This window comes from Humulus lupulus, chromosome 8, assembly GCF_963169125.1.
Source record: "Humulus lupulus chromosome 8, drHumLupu1.1, whole genome shotgun sequence".
Taxonomy (NCBI): domain Eukaryota; kingdom Viridiplantae; phylum Streptophyta; class Magnoliopsida; order Rosales; family Cannabaceae; genus Humulus; species Humulus lupulus.
The window spans coordinates 9,949,793-9,971,597 of record NC_084800.1 but is presented as its reverse complement, the minus strand read 5'-3'; the positions used below and the strand labels follow the sequence as shown (position 1 = coordinate 9,971,597).

Sequence of the window (21,805 nt, the reverse complement as noted above, 5' to 3'; positions counted from 1 at the left end):
CCTTGGCAAAAAAATATATGTATATATTTATATATATCGATAGAAAAATAATGGATTAAGTAATTAATAGCGCGTTAGCAATATACGTAAGATAGTGAGCCATGTTCCTTATTATTCATATTTTGTTCTTACATAATTTTATGATGTTTTGACTTGGAATTTTCCTTGAGCAAAAAAAAAAAATTGATAAAATACTATATAAATACCATGGATCAATATAGTTTAATGGAAAATATTTCGTATGAGTAACTATTTATTCTAATTATTCGCACTTCTGCAAGCTTGATTTTTTCAATCGTGTAATATATTTTTTGATTGGTCAATATTATTATTTAAGCAAATATGCATAATCCAAACAAATTTAATTATAATTACAACATATTAATTCTAAAATTTAAATGAAGTTCTATCGGGACATTTTTCATTTAAATATACATCTATATAAATAGAATTTTTAACTGTCATTAATGTATTTCAATCTTGATCATTAAATCTTTTTTATCTAATTGTGTAAAACTAATGTTAAAATGTGTGTCCATAGAACCTGTCCCTACCTACATGACATTGCAAATATTATTAATGAAATAATAAAATGTAAAATGGTGCATTTAATATATATTTATATAATATACATCAAAATTCTGGATTCGTTATTATGAGAATGCCAACTGCCTAAAAGAATTAAATAATGTACGATTTCAACCAAATTAGGGAAGATATATACAATAAAGATACATGATAACTTGAAACGAACAATATTTAATCAGGTTTGTCAAAAATTAAGAACCTACAACTTTTGTAGATAATTTATCATGAGAGGCCGACTCTTACCATAGATATAGGGTAAGAGAGATGCAATCTCACCACGCACGCACCAATCAATAAATATATTTAGCCAAACCGAGTTACTCCTTCGAAGACTGCATTAACTCAAACCACTGCAACCAACGAGCACAAAAACATTTCAGACTATAGCCCAAACTTGGAACAAAATCAAAGGTAACTAAACTTAGATATAGGTTACCTGTCTTAATAAATCAGCAAGGGTTCTGGGGAGTGCCTCAATATTTCTTAGAACAATATAGTACGGGAAAGGAAAAGAATCCATGTACTTAGGATAAGGCGGCCCATCTTTCCAAGATATTATTTCCTGAAATCCCAAAAAAGAAACTTAAAAAATAGAACCAGTTTTGCATAAACATCATTAAAAATATATATATATATATATACAGGGAATTGCTTTACAAACATATGTATTTGAAGAATATTTTTATCCAGCCTCTTCATGCCTAATATAATTTTGAAGTCTTTGCTAATGGATAACTAGTAGCAAACGTAATTACCGGGATATCCATAATAGAGTCTTGTGGACTGTCAAGTATTAAAAATGCAACCATACGCTTCCTACTCAAAAAATGCCTGACCTGACGCCTCAGTTTCTCCTGCAGATTTTAATTTGATTAACAATCAAACAAAGCAATGAATAAAAAGATTTGAACAGTCGTACAGGAAAAGCATCAGTAAAACAAAATACCTTCTCAGTTAACCGTCCATCTGCAATGATCAAAACAAGCTGCTGTAGTGGATTCTGTCCAGATGGGAGCCTTGCTTTGACAACAGCTGAATCCAGCTTGTTATGTAGATACGTCAACAGATCAAGCACTGGTTGATCAGCAATTGTATTTTCTTGCTTGAATGTGAAATTGGAGACAATCTGACATGTACAACAAAGACGATGATAAAATTACATATACACCAGTAATATTCGATATATCAACAAAATAGAAATTTTGAGTTTATAACAATTTGGGCTCTCACCTTGACCCCTGCCTCTCCAGTAAAGGGCTGACCGAAATCATGAAGTAGCCTGATATTACCCTTCTTTCCGAAACTTGCTACAGCTAGATCCCCCATTTCCAGTTGAGACATGGCACGGCATACTGTAACCAAAGCTTCAAGAGCAACATTCCCACAACAATTCTCAGACATGCTGCGGGAATCATCTACTGCAATGACAACTTGATAGTCACGCTTGTTTGGCCGAGTCCTTCTGAGCCATATTTTATCCCTCCGAAAATGACTTGCTATATATGGAATAACCTGCTCATCAAAAGCGTTAAATATTTAATAACTAGGCATAGAAAAAGAAAAGGTACAAAAGCCTGTAAAGTTCAGTTCATTCACCTTCTTCATGTTTATCCGTTTGCCAGTCTTGTAATCACCTTGGAGCTTACTAGCCAATGTTGGCTCCATAACAAGTCGCAACTGCTCAGCTAGCTCCTGAGACAACCTTGTTGTGAGCAACTCATATCTTCTCCACAGAGCAGTTGAGTTAGGATCAATAGAAGTATCCTCAGGATCACGGGCTTTGCCCAACTCATCGTCATTTATTGAGAGCTTATTGAGCTGATCTACCCGTTCATTAAAGTAAGCCTTTCTGACAGACACCAAACCATCAGATAAGCCTGTTAAGGCATCATCATCATAAGCTTGAACATCTTCAGATTCTACCATAGGAGTTTCCTCCAATTCTGAGCGAGTCATTTTATCCTCAATCTTACTTTTGGGAAGTGAAGAACCATTCTTTACAGGGTATGGTTCAGAATTTTCCTTCTCAATTTCCATTTCTGTTGTGTCATCTTTATTTGCAGTTGGTTCATTTTCATTGGTTTTGTTGCTATTGACATTACTGTCTATCTGCTCAGATGTTGCAAGTCCTAATGCTTGGGATGTTCCCATTTCAGACTCAGGCACATATCCAAACTCATCTGCCATTTCATCATGGATCTCATCCAGTGCTTCAGTTTCATCGGCCGCAAGATCAACAAATACTTTGACTCTTTCTTTCCACTCCTTGTACGGATCACCATGGCTGCGATTAGGATTTGGTTGGTTTTTCTGCACCGATGACGACTCATTGGGAGGTAATTGAGTTTGTGATTGATCTCCAGTCTCTCTCTTACTATTTGACAACTCAGATTCCATTCTGTCAAGCTCAGAGGTATTGCCAGATGGTAAACCTCTCAAAGGAGCAAGTCCGCTATGAGTGTCATTGTTGTTTGACCAATTCAATTCTGGCACCATATTACTTGAATCTGACTCTTGCAAATCACTATTCGGTTGAGATGGGGATTCTGAGTTTGGCACATTATTACCAAGATTGTCAGAAATTCCCAGTCCAGACATTTCACTCTTGGAGCCCGATGTATTTGTCTCAGCATTCGGTTCATGATCCTTACCCAGTTCCTCCATTTCAGAACTCATATCCAGGTCTCCAGTTTCTGCATCTTCCATTGTTTCATCGCCTGGACAAGGATTCTCTTCCTCAGAGTTTCCGGTATCAGCAAGTTCATCCTGCGCTTCAGGACCTGCTTCTTCTACAGAATCTACACCATCCTCTTTGTCTAAGTCCATATCTTCTTCCAAACTTTGCTCCAAGTCATCAGGCTTCAGACCTGTAGAATCTGCAAATGCTTCTTCTTTGTCCAAGTTGGCATCATCTATGTCATCCCCATCATCATCACAAAGTTCATCCTGTTTTCCAGTCTCACCATCTAGTTTATCAACTTCTTCAGGATTGAGCTCCCCAGGTTCATCAGCTGTAGAAGAATCTTCCTTGGCTCTAAGCTCACGGGAGCTTTTATCAGTATCTTTAACCGAAGGCCCTGATTCATATTTCTCGGTTGAATTATTTGGATTTTCATCCTCTTCCTTATTCCACAATTTCTCATCAACTACTTCACTATCGACTCCAGTTTCTCCCATTGCAGATTCTAGTTGCTCCTCTCCATCGTCATCCATATCTTCTTCAGAATCTTCACTAACATCAGATAATTTAGCATCGAAATCTTGCTCCATCTCAATACCTTTATCATTCTTATTGGGGACTTCACCAGAAGCATTTTGTTCTTCATTTTGCTACAGAAACACAAAAGGAAAGTCATTTTGGCACCATGTTAGATAAAGAAGTAAAACATAAAATATTTAAAGACTGAATATTATCTCCTTGGTCATACCTTATCAGATGCCCCAAGAAGCTGATCTTCATCAGTTATCTGATCACTGACATCATTCTTCCCTTCACCCTCTCCCATTCCTGTTCCACTCGCATCTTGAAATGAATCACATGAAGCATCACCAACTTGATCTTCACTGCAGATGCCAAAGCCTTTTGAATACAAAGAAGCCAGAACATCTGCAAGCACACAAATCACGGCAGAGACCTACATCACAAGTACAGGTTGATGTTAAAAACTTGTAACAAAGTACAAACTTCAATGGTCACATAAATAATGTTCAGGAGTAGGATAACACGAACGAACTTACTGTTTTATGCATGTCAAGATGTTCTTGCAAGAGACCATCACCGAAATTTGACATAAGATCCAAAAACAAATGCAGGTGCTCAAGTTGAACATAAACATTGTAACACTTATCCCCAAATTGATTCAGCAATTTCTTCTGAGCAAAGAACATCAGATCATCATCAGATATTTACAGAAATAATTAAAATATATATATAGCAGAGAATAAGCCAGTGAAAACTTACACCACAAGATATAACTCTTAGAAGCTTGTTACTTAAATGTTCGAATCTGAAATTCATAGCTAATGACTCAAATAGAAATTTCCAAGAGGTGATACTCCCAAGTGACTCATCTGCTACACTATAATTTTCCATTGCCTCCTTAATATGATCATATGTACTTTTAATAGCCAGAAGAAATTCAGCTTCAAGTTCGGAAAAGATCCTGTTGGATGTGTTCTCTTCGTGTGTATCAAGAGCAGCATGTTTTCCTTTCATTGCTAAAATAAACTCCTCTTCCACTATTCTTCCCTGCCAAAATTTCATAATTCATAATTCAAAAGTCAAATATAAATCTCTATAGAGCATAAATCATATCTGCAAGTGATTGTGAACTCTAAAACCGAAGCAGTGGCAAGGATGTCCAAGCATGAGAAATACGCAAAATACCTTCTTTAGCACATCCTCAAAATGCCCAAGCAAAGTCTTTTTAACAGAGCTTCTATTAGCGTCCTCCCTATGCATAGCAAGATGATTTTCAAAATCCACAAGTATACGAAAGTTTTTAGATACCACTTCTTCCATATCTTTTGAAATAACTAAAAGATCAGGAGATGCAGGCAGTTTAGTAATATCTCTATCTTGGCCAAGAAGAGTATTATCCAACAATTCCTGTCCCAAAAAAAATATATATATGTATCAATAGAGAGCAAGGGATGTGTGTTCAAAGTGATATGAAATAAAGGATGAAAAAAGTACACCTTTGACTTCTTAAATAATGGAAAGAAATTCTCAACCAAAGCAAGGATTCCATGTGACGCAGCTTTAACCGTTTCACAAGTTTCCAAATGTGTTTTGTCAAATGTTCTCAGCAACAATAACTCATCATGTGATATAGAACACAAGCAATCAAATATTTTCTGCAATATTAAGAAAGCATTATTGTCTTACACAAGAAGAAAAGTAGACCAATTAAACACGAAACAAGTGGATCAAGATAAGAACTTACTTTCTGCTGCCACATGCACCTGAAGATGGCATCTTGGTTTTGGACAATGCAAAACATGGTGCGAGTTCCACCATCAGAAGTGGTACAACTTGAATACAAATTTTTCAGAATAGAATTGCATTCTTTAAAGCTCTTCAAATGCTTAGCAAAAACAACACCAGCAGTATGCTGCTTTTGTTGTATCTCAATAAGCTGGTGAAGAAAAGAGCCTGACCTGTCAACCTATCATCAAAAATTAGAACTTAACACAAATCAGCTAATTTTCTCTTGAACACCAAAAATAGTGAATTTGGAATTGAAATGTCAAATGCACCTGTTCACGAGTAATATCTTTGTGGCAGTTGAGGCAAATCTGCTGCAGTAGCAGTACAGATGCTACACTCTTAAAGTAGCTTCCAGTAGTTGCAGTCCATTCAGCTACGAACTTATTATTGGGCAAACTTCCAGAAACGACGCAAGCAGAAGCAGCAGCATTAGAGGCTCCATGCATCAGTCCATTTTGTCCCGGCAACAAATGCAGAAACTCGTGTAAAGGCTCGAGGAACCACCAAGATTTAGCTTGATCCTACACAGACCCAATCATGAGAGATAGAGAGACAGACAGACAGGCAGGCAGACAGAGAACAGTCTCATGAACAGAAAAAAGCAACTAAAAATACCAAAATTGAAGATTTACCTCTGTAAACACAGGTTTATGTCTAGACAGTCCAGTGCTTTCTAAAAGCTTCAGAAGTTCAGACAAAGCCCTTCTCTTCTGTTGACCCTTGTTTTCTTCGTTCCAGAGATCATCACAATCAACAGCAATTCTAGAAATTCTGTTCAGTTTGCCCAATACAGCATTCCAAGCATCCCTGTATGAAAGACTAGTAGTAGAAAGGGAGGCCGAGCATCGTCTAATGATACCTGCAACCATCTCAATAGAGTTTAGGGTACAAAAACTTATGATGGTATCAAATAAAAAATCTAATAGAAACAGGAAAGTGTGCTACTAAAAAGAATTAGAAAGTGCCATCAACTTTAAGTGGTAAATCAGGCTTTGAACTTTTTGAAGCACCATCTGCTTTCTCACCTTCAGATAGTAACTCAAGCTTTAAACTTTTTGAAGCGCCATCTGCTTTCTTTCTCCAATCATCATACCATATAAACCTTATAGCATATTCATCGTGTAAGAATTCAGATCCCAACTAAAAGACTAGAAAATAACAGACCACTAAAGCAGAAATGCAAACCTGTCATCATCATCGGACAGGGTCAGTTCAGAAGCAGCATTATCTAACCCTTTATTTGCTTTTGCACAACTACTGACCGACTTTTCACCACGTGCGGCTTGAAATCCTCCTTTCTGCTCTGCATCCTTGTTAATAAAAAGCATCACAGGCTGATGCAGAAAATCCTGTAATAACAAAATTAAGAAGAGCATGATTACTAATTCTACATGCAATAATTTTTACTAAGCTGGTAATTACAGGTACGCCTGCACAAAAATGTAAAACTGGTTCTTCATTGGGTTTCTTCAACAAAGAGTTTAGAGATTGCCCTTCATTTTAATGTAGCTAGGTAGGACCCCCAGTCCTTCAGCCTAGTTTTTGGTGTCGTTCTTAGTTTCTTATAAAATATATTTACAAAAAATGTTAGGCAGCATCTTCATGTAGAGCTTACTAGCTTAGAAAAATTAATAATCTGCTTCTTTGTGAATTTGCAATAAAACTTAAATGTTTATTGAGATAGCAACATTTGAAATTGTGCTACTCACATCATACTTCTGTATGAGCTTCTTCAATTTCTGCCTTTTCTTCTTTGAGTTATTCATGCACAGAATTCTCTCACGACTCTCCCATGAACATAACTTCAGAGCCTTCAGTTCCTCCACAATATCTTTTCTGGTATCTTCTATGTGCTCCAAAGTTCTGAAGTGAGAAATAAAATCACCAATTTATATATAATCTGTCATGCAGAAATATAAAGAACAATAAAGACAAGACTCACCGTGGTAAAAATTGCACATAAAAACCAAAAACATTGTATAGAATCTTCAGATTTTCCGTCACAAGTGAGCTGCAAGATTTGTTACCAAGTGAGAAAACTCAAGGAAAATTCATATCAGTAACCATAGAAAAAATGACTTTGGAATGATCCTTTTCTTTACTTTAACACAACAACAATTAGATATAGCAGAGATCCCACCTTGAATAATATTTTACACATAGACCCATATGTATTTGACCAAGGAAAGCAAAGAGAAGCTGAAGGCGTCTTCTAAATTCACCAATGCTGGATGTTTGGATAAAATCCTCCAAGCTGCACAACATGTAGCGGTGAACAGCAACTCAAGAAAGCAATTAAATACAATCATTTGAAAGACAGCTACCTCACAATCACAGTCATGTGTTCTGCACATACCTTAGGATATTATTGTTCATACCAGAACTACTCTGCTTTAAAAGAATTGGATAAAGAGGAAACCACAACTGAAATTAAGAATAAAAAAATTAGGAAACAGATGAATAAAGTATAAGAAATTTCCCAGCATCTCTAGAATCTTCAGACTTAAAGTTAAAAAATGAGAATAAAAAATAGAACGTCATCATGAGTGATTCAAATAGTGTTATAGTAAGTTCGATCCATAATACAGTTGCCAAGCTGAGCACCAGATACATATGAGAGAAACAATGAAGTCTATATTAAAATTCTAGTTCTTTCAACAATACATGGCAGAAGTTTTAACCATAAGTTTGAGCTAAAATTCTAAGGAAAAAAATATGTATAGACCAAATCTCAAATAGAGGGCCTTTGATAAACATCATCAATATGTGGCTTAAGGACATAAAAAAAATAAGAGGGTGAAGCCTAAATCAAAATGGCACACCCCAATAAAATTAAGGAGAAATTTTTCTAAATTCCTTGAGAGTAGGCAACCATGACTTTCCGAAATCTACCTTATTATTATTAGAAAAGTACACAATAGACCATGTTAACATAGCTACTATGCCTTCCAAGAAATCTAAGCTTCTCAAATCAATGTTATCCTCAAGCTCACACAAATAATACAGTGATTTACCTTTCCAGCGTTGAGATCATATTGATGCAACACCTCATCAAGCAAAACTTGCCACGACCCAAACTCCAACTTATGCCATGACTCCACCAGATCAATTATAGCCTCCAGTTGATCTATAGGGACCAAAAATAAATAAATAATTAAATAGGCACCAAATCCTACCAACTTTCCCGTTAAGAACATCATGGTTCTATTTAGTCACACTCTTACCAGAGATTGGAAATTTTGAACCATTTTCTTGAAGTAACTGAATACTATTAACTAGAAATTGCAATCCTGACAGCACCTTCACAAAAGAAAAAATAGAAAATTAATTTATTTTGATATGGGAAAGTTCTGGCATCAAGTATTCATATGGAAGTGCTTGTGTAGGCTGACACATATAGAAACATGCTGTAAAAGCTTCCAAATAAGTGGTACACCTCCATGTCCTATAAACTATAATTCCCAATATGCAATAAAAATCTGCAAAACTACCTTAGCCAGGGGTGTGGTCACTGGAATATTCAAGAGCATCAAAATCACATTTAAGATCTTCCGAAGACCATGATGATCTTCCCATTCTTTTAGAAGAGAATAAACTCGCTCTTGTAAAGGCTGAAGTAATTTCACCATTTTTGACATCTCCAAAGCATTTGAATCCTGCTCCAAAAAACGAAAAAATTAAAGTCAACTCAAACAGAACAAATGCATTTCATAAAATATAAAAATAAAAAACTAGCAGAGTTGCTAAACCTTATAAAAGTTAAATCTGCAGGCTGCCTCGTGAGATGGTACAAACTTCTGCTCGTGCTCCAAACAAAGACGTAGCAAGTGCTCTGGAGCTAAACGAGCATCCAAATTGGACAAGAATGAACCTTCTAAGCCTGAAAATTCAAACTCATGAGTAAATGGTGAACAGGCACAAGAAAAAACATATATGGGATGGATTGAAGAAATCTCACCTCTAACAATCCTTGTACCAATAGTATACGAGTCAATGAAGGAAATAAATCGATCTTCGGTAGAGATTTGGTAAGCACCCGGCTGGAAAGAAGAAAAATATGTAAATTGCGCATAATCATCATGATCATGATATACAAAATCAAACATCAAAGAAATCTATGTATCCATATAATAGAATTCCTATCACTAACATTATCATGTGTTTACATATAATAAGACAAACAGAACTTTTAAACTAAAAAAACGGAAATTTCCAATTTAAAATTTATTATAACAAGTTCAGTACATGAGCCTCAATTTTATAATAGATATAAACGTGATTTCAATATTAGATTGATGAAACAATTTATAGATCAGCAAATACAGTTCAATAAAAGGTATTAAACAAAACTCACATTATCATCTAAAATTTAAATACATATTCAGCTAAATTTCCGAAAGAGCTTACATTTATAATAAGGCTATTTATCCCAAATAACTGATCGTGAATACGGACTACATTGTTCAAAACGGATTCCTCCAAAGGATTACATTCTTCGTCTGAATTATCTTGTTCATTACAAGCATCCTCCTGCTAAATAAAATCTTATTTAGCATATAAGAGAGAATTTTCATAACTAGATAGAAGAAAAGAAAGAAAGATGTAAGCAACTACATAAACATCCTGAATGATCATTACCTTTCCAGCATGTTGATCATCAGACACCAATTCCTTCCATTCCGAAAAAAATTCCTTCATCTCTGAAGAACTTCCACCTTCAAAAGACTTACCAAGATTTGATATATCCAGTTCGAAAATACTAGCAATCTTAAATGCACGAGTCCTGAATTTGTACTGCTGAGATTCTTCTTCTCTAGTTTTTGCTTGAAGGAATTTCATGGACTTCCAAAAATCTGCAAGCTTTCCAAATGAACTATCCAAGATCTGATTCACAAGGCAACCAAATTATCAACACAACCAAATCATCGGATACTAGCACAACTGTAATTTATAGAGTAATTGGTGGAAATGGCCTCCTTTTTGAAGTCATTTAGCACTTTAACCTAGTTTTGATAAAAAAAAAAAAGTTCAAAATAACTTCTGTCTAAAATTTCGACCAGCTGTCTGGAGTGTTGGAGGTCATTTTGCAAAAAATTATAAAACTAGGCCATAGTGCAAAGGGACTTCAAAAAATAGGTCATTTTGCCAAGGGACACTAATTTAAATGATGAAAAAAATATACCGTAAACGATGCAGAGTTCATCATATGTGTACAAGATACAAAGTTCTCAGTACGGAAAAGAATATTCTGATACAGAGAAGCCTCCAGGTGTGTATGGGAGATCTGTCACATGTAGATAAGATATAATCAATGAAACTTGTAATTCATGAGATCTGTACTTAACTGAACTGAATTCCTAAAAGAAAACATACCGATTCACTAGTAGTAACAGCATCACAAGAAAAAGAAACAAGCTCTTTTAGTACATCCATATCAGCAGCACAGAAATCTGCTGAGGTTTCTACTTTGTAAGGTAGAAACTCAGGCAGCTCATTATTCAGGTTGATAGATACAGTATATGGAGAAGAAGCCAAAGGAAATCTCATAAATGTATAAATTGATTCCTGCCAGACTCCCAAAATCAGTGACTGAGATAACAAGAAAGAAGGCATTAACTTAGCAAAACAACAATATTCAGTTACATACCGTAACCACATTCATTTTGCATGGATCAACTCTACTTGAGCTACTTTTTTCTTTTATGGTACTCAAAGCTCTTTTCTGCATGAGACTTGAAACAACCAGGGAGAAACCCAACTTCATTTCATATACTGCAACCTGAACTGGTTGTACAAAATCAATGTATTCTGGGTAGTCGTCTGATAACTTTTCAATGAAAGCAGTGGCAGTATTCTGGACGATGTGGATTAAAAAAAATAAGGTAAGATAAGACAAACCGAATAAAGAAACAATGTAAAAATCTTAGAAGCAGCCTAAGTTAATGAAGTTTGACAGCGTAACAATATCCCATATACAGTTAACTAGAAAATCAAGGAAAATTACCTGCCAATTATACCCTTTGTCAGGAATCTGCTCTAAGCTCATGGCTTCAATATCACTCCATAAAAACTCCGATGATTTAGACAAGGCATGTGCAAGAAATTCATTGCATCGATGTTTTAAGTTTTTAAACTTTCTATAGTCCGAGCGAAACACAATCTAAGCCCAAATAAAAGCATCATATTAATATATCATTAGTTTAAAAAGATGGAACAAAAAACGAAAAATGAGATTCATAAAAACAGTCTACTTTTCAACATCTATCTTCCATCAAATATGGATGTGGAAAGAATGCCAAACAATATTAAGCCAACGAGCAATAAAGTTTTTATATAACATGACATAAGAAATAAAGATAATATGATTCTTAAAATAAAGATAAGATCACTGTAACATAGCATAGCAAAGAACGGATTAAGGAATAAACTATACAGTTACTAGCATCTATACTACTTGGAATAACTATCATATGATAGTCTCTGGTCATGTAGGATGCAAAAGAAGGAAATCATGATTGTTACAGAAGCAACCATCTAATAAAAAAACAAAATTAGAAGATTAGTTATAGGACCTTTCTTTGCAGTCTTCTCTTTTCTTTTTCAAGGTTTCCCAAAGTTTGCACTTGTTTTTTATCAGCTTCTCTTGTTGAAAGCCACCCTGCTAAAGAGTTGCATTCCCGTCGCACCTGTTTTAAACAACAAAAAAAAGAGAAATCATTGTAACATTTAAATCATTATGGTTATTATCTAGGTGAATCTGGTCACTAGGACCAAGATTTGTGAGATATTAGCTGTGTATGATGTACACTATTTTGTATCTATAATTAAAATTATTATTATTATTTTAAGAGAAACTGAACTTGTATTATTGAGGAAATTATACAAGCAAAGTCAGATAAAGAACAATAAATCAGAATGAAAAACAATACAATTGCATCCAAAATAAACTCCAAGTTTACAGGAGAATAACAAAAGATACCTGAATTTCAAGATTACACGAGGATATCTTGTCAGACAACTGTGAATCCTTACAATGGTATTTCATAGCTGGATCCAAATCATCACAGCAAAGCAATAGATTCAAACGTAAAACCCCAAGGCGCAACCAAGCACGACCAACATTAGAGAAGCAGCCTGTAAATGTAAGCACAACCAATATGAAACATTAAAATAAGAGGAGAAATTGAAGATGAATCTTATCTAAAAATACCTATATTTAAAAGAAGATGCTACTTCATGCATATATGAACTTATACAATGTATTAATACAAAAAAGGACATGCATACATAAACATTGCTTTTTCAACAAGACAATTAGAAAGTAAATATATGAGAACCATAAAGCCACAATTTCAAGCTGAAAAGATAATAAAAATATAATCACCAGTGGATGAGCAATCACGATATAGCTCCATGAGAAGTGGCGCAATAAACTTTTCCAATGACATTTTCAGCCCGTTATGGCTTGAAGACAGAATAAGGGATCTGAGGGACTGGAGCTTTTCAAGCTTGAGACTTCCATTCTATCACCAAAGAAAAGTACAACGTATAAAAGTAAATATGTTGACCAGCTAAAAGGTCAATAAATCAAGAGGCAGTAAATTCTTCAGAGCACAATGAAGTGCATATATCATTAACCAAGATATATGGTACTTTATACTGCAGACATGCAAGCAACCACTTCATATGTAAGGAAAAATAAGAAATAAATTAATAGAGGAAGAGAATGATACTAGTTCCTAGTGATGACTAAGATAGAGAGAGGAATTTTTTTTATAAAAAAACGATAACTAATTTAATTAAGTAAATAAAGAATAATTACAACCAAAAATGACCAGCCAAAGTGAAACATCAAGACCTAATCTCACACTAACCTATTAAAATGAAAAGAAAAAAAAGTACAAAACTAGAAACAGACAAAATTACATCAAATACTTCCAATATCTAAAAACCTATTCTCACACTAACCTATGAAACTGAAGAAAAAAAAGGTACAAAACTAAAAACAGACCAAATTACATCAAACACTTCCATATATCTATTAAAATTGAAGCAGAAAAATACAGTGAAATTTTTTACATTCTTTGGCCAAAACGCAGCCCAGAACTTGATTATTTTCCACCCAAAAAAAACAGCAAAAGAAAAAGAATAAATAAAAAGCATACCAAGTATTATTGGCCTATCTTTAGTTTCAAAAAGTACTTTAAAAGCTTTTGACGATAATCATATATCTACCCCTCATGACTATTTATTAGTATAATTTTACATCCATTGTTACGTATTTATACCCTCTCAATTTAAGCAAAATTAGCTGCCATGCCATTTTTACAATAGATAAAAAAGAATAAAAAAGGCTTCCCTTGCACATTCAACTTGAAAGTGCATGGTGCTATGCACAAAAATTAAATGCAAGTGGTTCAATCCTCAACGAATTCAAAAAAAAAATAAGACATACCTTAGTCATACTTGTTCGGAGATCGCAGAGATTAGACTTTATTTGTTCAAAATCATCAGCATCAAAAGCTTTCTGGTGTGCAATTATAATCTATACAAAAAAAATAAATAAGTAAAAACACACAAAAAAATAAATAAAACAATAGTAAGGTATAACAAGTCTATTTTAAACACAAAAGCATAACAACCTGCTCAAAAAGATCTCGCACAGCAGATAAAAAAAAAGTAGGCAAGTCTGATCCAGGTGAAAGGCTTCGCCAGAGATTACATGATGCAACTTTGAGCTTTAAAGAACCCGAAAAATAATCTTTAATCGCTGTGGTATTTTGCCTGAACCAAGACAGTTATATTTAAGATACCAAATATGAACATATAGCCATAGTAAATAACAGCATAAAGTTCATACATATGCTATACTTCTCACAGGAACATGACAGTGCTCATAATGACTTTGCACAGTGGTTATTTTCTCCATTCACCTTTTTTTTTAAACTAGATCCCTGCCTAACCCTACAATATATTTTCTTCATCCAACATCTAAACTTGAAAAGATAGCATTTTTCTATTAAGACAACTTTAGAAATATCTTACAGTATTTGGAAAACTGTATTCATCATTACAGGCTGAAACAGCATATCAGGCACCGAAATACATTTCTTTTGGGAAGCATCAGGTACTGGAATATCTTCTGTTTGGAAAGAATCAGGTACTGGAATTCCATGAGATGAAAACTCCTGCAATACAACAAACCATAATGCACAATGTATTAACTCACTCCCATCCCACAAAAGAGATAGAGAAAAGAAAAGTCCTACAGGAGACACAGAATGCATGCTAGCTACTCATACCTTGACAGAAATAGGGCAATAAATCCATAAAAACTGATGCCACCTAAACCACATCTCAAGCACAAAGGTTGCAACCTTTCCATTAACTGCAAATCATTTTAAGATGTGAGAACATAGAGATGGACATAGGAAAACTTAAAATAGAACTGTATTGACCTGCATCAACTGAGGTCCACGTATCAAGTATCGATAAAATTTTTTGATGTGGCAAAAACATTTGCAGAGGCCTTGATGAGAAGACTAACGAAAAATTCAATGCAGACTTCAGGCGATTAGATACACTAGTCCAATCCTGACAATAAATAAAACAACATTTAAAAAATGAAATACAAACACCATTGCTGAAAGAGCTGCAGCAGTTAACAACAAATGTAAATCACCATTACAGGAATTAACCTTTCAAGCAACCTATTACAAGATGCAAAAATGGTGAAACATACTTCATCTTATTATCAAATAAGTACACTATGTTTTTGGTTAGCAGGGGACAAATGCAAGCATAAAGCTCCTGCCCATCAGCCATCTATCGATTGCGAAATGATCCCCCAACTACGCCCCAACAAGTGTTTAAAAATAAGGAGCTAATGTAAGCAAGATCTCAGCATGGGCCTCTCATCTTCCACTTTACACGACTACCACACTTGGTGTTAGAAAAAACAAGATCGACCAAATATTAACAATTAAGGAAATTTTTTTGAAAAACAGACAGAGGTCATTGTCTTATAGACTGACCTCCCTCAAAAAAATTAAGAGCTCTCACTTATTGCGGAGAAAAACCGTTGTAACAACAAACAAAAACAAAACAAGTCCAAACAAAAATCACCAAAAACACCGCACACTCCCCAATAGCCGTTAAAGCCACAAATTACCCCACTCCCTACAAAGATCCAAAAAAGAAATCCCTCAAAACCCCTAGATCTATACACCCAAGTAGCAACCCAAAACTTGATCTTATCCCAGATAATCTCTCCACTGAACAATTTTTTTTGAAAAAGAGACAAAGGTCAAAAGGCTGACCTCTACTGAACAATAAACAACTTCAAAAATCCTACTATTTCTTTCAAGCCCAATTGCCCAAAAGGTCGCCAACAGAGTACTATCTAATAACTATTAGATTAATAAAATAACAGATAGATTTAATAAGATTAATTCATATCTTTCAACAACATGCAAAAAATTTCCAAACAGCAGTGTAATGTAGTCTATTCCGATATTAAGTCAGCATGTCACTTGGAATCAAATCAAGATTGGTGGCATGCATAAATAGTTGGAAATGCCAATACTACCACTGATTATAAATGATAAAATTAAGATGGAAAAAAATGTGTACAAGAGACGTATATAATTGGATCAGAAAAAATATATGGACGGTATATCAAGGATGTGACCTAGCTTTCAAATGATTAAAGGTCACATGAATCCACTACTCTGCCTCAGTTTAACTATTGTAATCTTTTTTTTCTAAATCAAAACAACAGTACTTGTATCATTGATATGAGAAACTTACTACCCAAATTATAAACAAGGTAACAGAAAATAAAATATAAACATTTAGATGACCTTTACCAGCTGTAACTCTCTTGAATCAGCCAAGTGAGCGGATGATAGCTCCTGAAGCAACTCCATATCTAAGTAAAAGCTTGTAGTGTCAACAAAAGGAAGAGTACACTGCCAACTATCAAAACCAGACTTTTGGCACAATATCTCATTGGAGAATGAACAAAAAGTAGATGAATTTGCTCCAGAAACATCAAGCTTGTTATGCTGCAAGTTCTTCTCTAAGTTTGATTTTGCTTGTTGAACCCATTTTTCAAGCTTCTGCATAAACTAAGTATACATTGAACCTATGTGTAAGTTAAAAGAAGAAAAAAACTTTTTTTGAAAAAAATGAGAAACCTGTAGCAAAAACATAAAGCAAAAGAAGCTACACAGCTTTGATCACTAAGAAATGAAGGGAACTCACCTCAGACATTTCATCCAGATGCATGACAACATGGAGCTCCTCCTCATAACAATACAACATGGAAACACCTAGAAATTAAATGTTACAAATAAAATATAATGATAATTATTATGATGTTCTGTCAAAAATAAGAAATAGTCATCTATAAAGTCTAAAAAAAAGGGAAAAAATCAAACTAACGCCCCCGCCCCCACCCCCCCCCCCCCCCAAAAAAAAAAAAAAAACCAAAACTACCTTCCATTACAAGGAAACGAAGAGTGGAATTCGATGATGCAACAGTTTCAATCCAATGATTCTCAACTGTCAAATAAATTGTCAACCGAAAAAATGTTAAAACATATTCAGTTTATTATTTTTTTCAGTAAGAAAAATAAACATAATTTAAAGTAGAGCCTACCCGGTTTTAATGATCTTTCCTTCAACGACCTTGTCTCTGTTGGCCAGCACGACTCACAAAATTTCAAAAGCTCCAGCTGCTTTGCAAATAAAAGAGCAGATGATGGCAAAATTGGATGACCACCATAAACCCACAACAAGGACTTCTCTGAATGAAAATTCCAAGAATAAACCTTCTCCAGCTTCTTACTCTCCTCCTATGGAAAAGAAAATAAACTGATCAAGCTCACATTCCATTACAGGAAGGGAAAGAGAAGAGAAACACAACTTACCAGCAACCGATTAAACGCTTCTGAACAAATTCCTTTCAGCTTTGCAGCATTCTTCAGCAACAAGCGCCAAGAAATTAGCAACTTCCCCATGTCTTCTTCAGTGTTCTTTGACCTTTCTCCGTTACTCGAATATTTTTCAATATTATTCCAAAAGCATATGTGGTCCTCCAGAACATTTACATACATTTGAATAAGAATATCAAATGATGGAGACTCAACAAGCATGAAAGATGGATCAACAAGCTTCTCGAGGAAGTCCTCCTCAAAACTCCGCAGAAATTCCAATAATGGCTTGAAATAACGAATTACCCTGTTGTCATAAACTTTGCACTCATCATCCGACTGTCTATAAGTAAGCTTCAAAGGACCCACACAGTTAATAGCATTACACAGGAACTTTGTTTTTTCACTACTCGGCATGACCTCATCAACCAACTCAATTGATAGTACCGGGGTTGGAAACTTTTCAACATCATCTATTAGATTTGGAGTAAGCTTAAGGTAGCAGTTGATCATATATTTCCAAATAGGATGCTTCATAACCCTTTCAACTAAATTAGAGAACTCGGATAAAATCTGGCACCTAGAACTAAACGTTCTAAACCATAGAAGATACAACCTTAGATCACCCTCAGAGGCCTGTTCTATTGCCCATTCGGCAGCAAACAGCAACTTCTTTTTGGCCAATTCAACATCAAGACTGCTAGAGTTTGAAGTTGTCAAATTTGGATCACAAGGTAACATAATTTGATGTAGCTTCTTCACATCCACCAAGGAAGGTTCTCCATAGTTGCTAGCAGTTGAATCCTGGTACATAGCACACCCTTTCTCTCTTACTTTGCACGAGAAATACTGAGCTGCCAAGAGGGAAAGATACATGCAGTTTTGCTTTACGGTACTTTCTCTTGAGTACAAAACAAAATCTCTCAACTTCAGAGGCATTGGCCACCCTCCAGGCAAACACAGAGGTGAATCCAACAAGGAAGAGTCAGAAAATGCAGCAATAGATAAGTGAGTATCTTTTGCATGACGAACAGTACTTCCTCCATTAGCCTCACCAAGTGATGATATATAAACATACTCCCAACTCAATTGAAGGCTCCAGATAGGCTGATTACCATCCATCAAAAGTTGCTGAAACAACTGAACCCAACGGGAAAGCTCGAGATATGTAATTGAAATATTGAAGCGTAAGCCTTCCTTTCTAGCATAAAGGTGTGATTTGGCCATTGCTTGCACCAAACTATCAGTAGGAATACCAGACAGGGAAAGGAATCTATTTACATCTTTTAGTTCAAATTCATCACAACTAAAACCAATGGATTCATCATGTAGCCAACATGGTTGCATCAAAAATATTTCAATTCCTCTGTTTCGCATAGCTCGAGATACTTCACCATAACTTGGATTAACCGTGAGGAACATACGAAAGTTAGGGTGGGGATGGAGAATAACTGGTTTTCCATCCACAATACCCCACTCATTGATTGTAATAGATCCCAGTGGCTCAACCAAAGAGTTTATCCTATCAAGAACCTATACAGGATATTTCATGGAAAGAGTTAGATGACCTAGTAAGTATATTATTAAAGTTTTATATAGAAAAGCAGTTCATAAAATGCAATGTAAATTACAAGATGAATGTAAGAAAAAACAAGTACCGTGGGATTACAACAATTTGCATTCTCGAGTACAATCCACTCTCCACGGTCTATTGCCTTCACCAGTTGCCCAGAAACCCATTCAAATTTTGCTGAAAACGACCTTTTCTGAAGACACTCTCTTAACTTGGAAACTATCCTTGTGGCTCTGTCAAGTTCTCTACTAGACCAAGATAGTGATAGAGAATTTTCTTCCATAACCAACTTGAGTTGTTGTATAATCTCATCCAGCAGAGTAAGAGAATTGGCAAGTCTCTTCCTATCTTCCTCACTACTAGAGGAAAAGCATGACAAAACATCATGATTTATTGTGGATAAGAAAAAAAACCATTTGGAGATGAACCCTCCTTCACTTATTAAAGTATTCTGCAAAGACTCCAAGCTTGAACCGCAATATTCATTAATATAGCACTCTACTAGAGCAACCACGAAGCGAAAATTCCGGATGGCATTATATTGCTCAAAACATCCAAGTATTTCAGAGATATCCGTACCAGATGATAGATGTAATTCATTTAGTACATTTCCAGTGAGCTCTGCTAGTAACCTAATCAAGGAAGTCTTACCAGATGATGTTGGACCAACTAAAATACACAGCCATTGATGCTTCATACATTGCGCCACAGCTTCCAAACTTTGACGAACTGCTGGCAAAACTTTTAGTGAATCACTAGAAACCTTAGATGACTGAACACCCTCCCTTTTAATGGAAGTATTACCAACTATCAAGTATTGTGAATTGAGTTGGACCCGTGGCGAAGGATTTATATATGGCTTCACTTTGAAAATCTCCTCATACAGATGTAGCACTTGTCTGCGGTCATCTTCTGTACGCATTCTTTGAAGATAAACTGTGTTAAGGAAGCAATACTCTTTTGACTTGTCCGGTGCACCTAATTCAAAAAAAAAAAAAACACATCTTAGAACCAAGATTATCATCTAGAACTAAATAACTTATCCCCAAAAAAAATAAAAAATAAGGGAGAAGCGCTTTCAAACCATATATAATTTCACACGATCGAAACACATCTCGTAAATTGAACTCCCAAGGGGAACCTTCCTGAGCAAATTTATGATGCAACATGGTGTCCTCATACAACCGTTTATTAAATAAAATCAATTTTTTAAGTAGTGAACTTGGTATTTTTGGAAAACGTAAACTACAGATTGAATCATAGTCTTCCTCAACCAACTCATCCACATAAACCTGAAACAAGAGCCAAAGAACATTTATAACCAAGTGAATTACCAAGCATAAGCTTGTTGACAACTTGAACTCAGGGCTAAGCTAATAAAAGGTACCTTAGTAAAACGGTTGAGAAAAGATTTAGGAAGGCTTTTTCTGCCACACCCTTGATAAGAAGGATTTTGACAAGCAAAGATTCTGAAGGATGATGGACACTTGAATGTAAGACCAAGCTCTGGGATAAACACCTCCGCTCGATGATCCAAAATAGCATTCAGACCCTAATAAATATATGATTAGTAAATCCAAAAAAAAATCTGGGGCAATGTGTTTCTCATAAAAGAAAAAAAAAACATTAGAGAAAAAACTCAAAAGGTTTTCAGTAGTACCTCTAATACAGATTGCGGAGCAAGATTAAGCTCATCAAGCAATACCCAGCAACCTTCCTTTAAAGCCTGCAAGATTAGCAAGTAAGAAAGAAGACTATTATATCATGCCCAGAGTAAATTAAAACAATTGATCTTTCAAGAGATAAGGCCATTTTACTTGTAACAAAATTCCGTCTGACCAGGCAAATTTCATTCCATCATCACTCTCAACAGGTAAGTCTGACCCCAACAAGTCCATTAAATCAGTCTACACATAAGCATAGTAAACTGTTTAATTACACAGATGAGGATTACAAAAAACATATATAAAAAAGCATCAACATAGAATTATAAATAATTGAAAAAGACCACAGGATGATTCGAGATTACAGACCTGTTCAGAAAAGTTTATACGTACAACTTTGTGCCCATGAAATTTCCCCAAGGCAACAATTAAACTAGTCTTCCCAACACCTGGACTACCTTCCAGGAGAACTGGAATGCATATGTCAAGCAATATTGCTATTTATTAATGCACCAAGACAAAATAATAATTCAGACAAAGGCAACCATACAAGGTAAGCACTGAAAATGAAGGAATACCAGGTTTTGAGAGCTGCATAGCACGCATCACACGCAATGCATTTCTGCAAGTGGTTGGTGCCGAAAACTTAAATTCATTATCTTGACAGCATTCAGAACCTATAGCCATAGCATTTCTGTCAGAGGATACTACAGCTAGTTGACTATGCATAAGACTCGCAAAAATAGTTTAAGATTAATCATAAGAAAATGTGAGGTCTATTCCATCTACTATATAGCATTCAAATGAACACTCGCTGGAAAGAAAAGGATTACTCTAAAAAACAAGACAATATCATGCAGAGCAACAAATTACCTTCTTGAATATAGAAAGAATCAGCTCCAAACATATCGTCACATAGAGAAACATCACCAGTTGTATTAAGTTCTCCCCAGCCATAATTTTGCATTCTTGAAAGTTTTGAGTACATTGAATTAGCATGGTTCACCTATTAGCGACATCAAAAGCAATAAGGTTAATCGCATTAATGAATCAA

The 21,805-nt window shown here is 35.1% G+C and overlaps 1 protein-coding gene across 5 annotated transcripts in view; it reads right to left on the bottom strand.

Annotated features, from left to right (window-relative positions):
- Positions 1-593: 593 nt before the first annotated feature.
- Positions 594-21,805, bottom strand: part of LOC133794513 (midasin) — a 33,548-nt gene continuing 12,336 nt past the window's right edge. For 2 of the 5 annotated variants that reach the window (XM_062231769.1, XM_062231770.1), the window contains 52 exons: positions 21,625-21,757; positions 21,330-21,428; positions 21,121-21,221; positions 20,905-20,994; positions 20,748-20,813; positions 20,475-20,639; positions 20,172-20,379; positions 19,173-20,065; positions 17,512-19,047; positions 17,241-17,436; positions 17,078-17,143; positions 16,844-16,911; positions 16,441-16,707; positions 15,037-15,172; positions 14,881-14,966; positions 14,624-14,766; positions 14,221-14,362; positions 14,034-14,123; positions 12,963-13,101; positions 12,558-12,712; positions 12,151-12,264; positions 11,583-11,738; positions 11,226-11,432; positions 10,952-11,143; positions 10,761-10,862; positions 10,217-10,462; positions 9,986-10,111; positions 9,537-9,618; positions 9,328-9,458; positions 9,070-9,234; positions 8,803-8,878; positions 8,593-8,705; positions 7,935-8,002; positions 7,719-7,832; positions 7,521-7,589; positions 7,288-7,441; positions 6,764-6,927; positions 6,552-6,680; positions 6,211-6,439; positions 5,848-6,099; positions 5,535-5,756; positions 5,287-5,445; positions 4,976-5,197; positions 4,550-4,837; positions 4,327-4,461; positions 4,017-4,223; positions 2,185-3,918; positions 1,819-2,100; positions 1,535-1,714; positions 1,344-1,442; positions 1,025-1,150; positions 594-938 (listed from right to left, as the gene is read on the bottom strand). In XM_062231769.1, coding sequence (XP_062087753.1) covers positions 906-938; positions 1,025-1,150; positions 1,344-1,442; positions 1,535-1,714; positions 1,819-2,100; positions 2,185-3,918; positions 4,017-4,223; positions 4,327-4,461; positions 4,550-4,837; positions 4,976-5,197; positions 5,287-5,445; positions 5,535-5,756; positions 5,848-6,099; positions 6,211-6,439; positions 6,552-6,680; positions 6,764-6,927; positions 7,288-7,441; positions 7,521-7,589; positions 7,719-7,832; positions 7,935-8,002; positions 8,593-8,705; positions 8,803-8,878; positions 9,070-9,234; positions 9,328-9,458; positions 9,537-9,618; positions 9,986-10,111; positions 10,217-10,462; positions 10,761-10,862; positions 10,952-11,143; positions 11,226-11,432; positions 11,583-11,738; positions 12,151-12,264; positions 12,558-12,712; positions 12,963-13,101; positions 14,034-14,123; positions 14,221-14,362; positions 14,624-14,766; positions 14,881-14,966; positions 15,037-15,172; positions 16,441-16,707; positions 16,844-16,911; positions 17,078-17,143; positions 17,241-17,436; positions 17,512-19,047; positions 19,173-20,065; positions 20,172-20,379; positions 20,475-20,639; positions 20,748-20,813; positions 20,905-20,994; positions 21,121-21,221; positions 21,330-21,428; positions 21,625-21,757 — 11,355 coding nt within the window. In that variant the 3' untranslated portion in view covers positions 594-905. The remainder of the gene's footprint in view (positions 939-1,024; positions 1,151-1,343; positions 1,443-1,534; positions 1,715-1,818; positions 2,101-2,184; positions 3,919-4,016; positions 4,224-4,326; positions 4,462-4,549; positions 4,838-4,975; positions 5,198-5,286; positions 5,446-5,534; positions 5,757-5,847; positions 6,100-6,210; positions 6,440-6,551; positions 6,681-6,763; positions 6,928-7,287; positions 7,442-7,520; positions 7,590-7,718; positions 7,833-7,934; positions 8,003-8,592; positions 8,706-8,802; positions 8,879-9,069; positions 9,235-9,327; positions 9,459-9,536; positions 9,619-9,985; positions 10,112-10,216; positions 10,463-10,760; positions 10,863-10,951; positions 11,144-11,225; positions 11,433-11,582; positions 11,739-12,150; positions 12,265-12,557; positions 12,713-12,962; positions 13,102-14,033; positions 14,124-14,220; positions 14,363-14,623; positions 14,767-14,880; positions 14,967-15,036; positions 15,173-16,440; positions 16,708-16,843; positions 16,912-17,077; positions 17,144-17,240; positions 17,437-17,511; positions 19,048-19,172; positions 20,066-20,171; positions 20,380-20,474; positions 20,640-20,747; positions 20,814-20,904; positions 20,995-21,120; positions 21,222-21,329; positions 21,429-21,624; positions 21,758-21,805) is intronic. The other 3 variants (XM_062231773.1, XM_062231771.1, XM_062231772.1) reach the window with 3 other exon arrangements.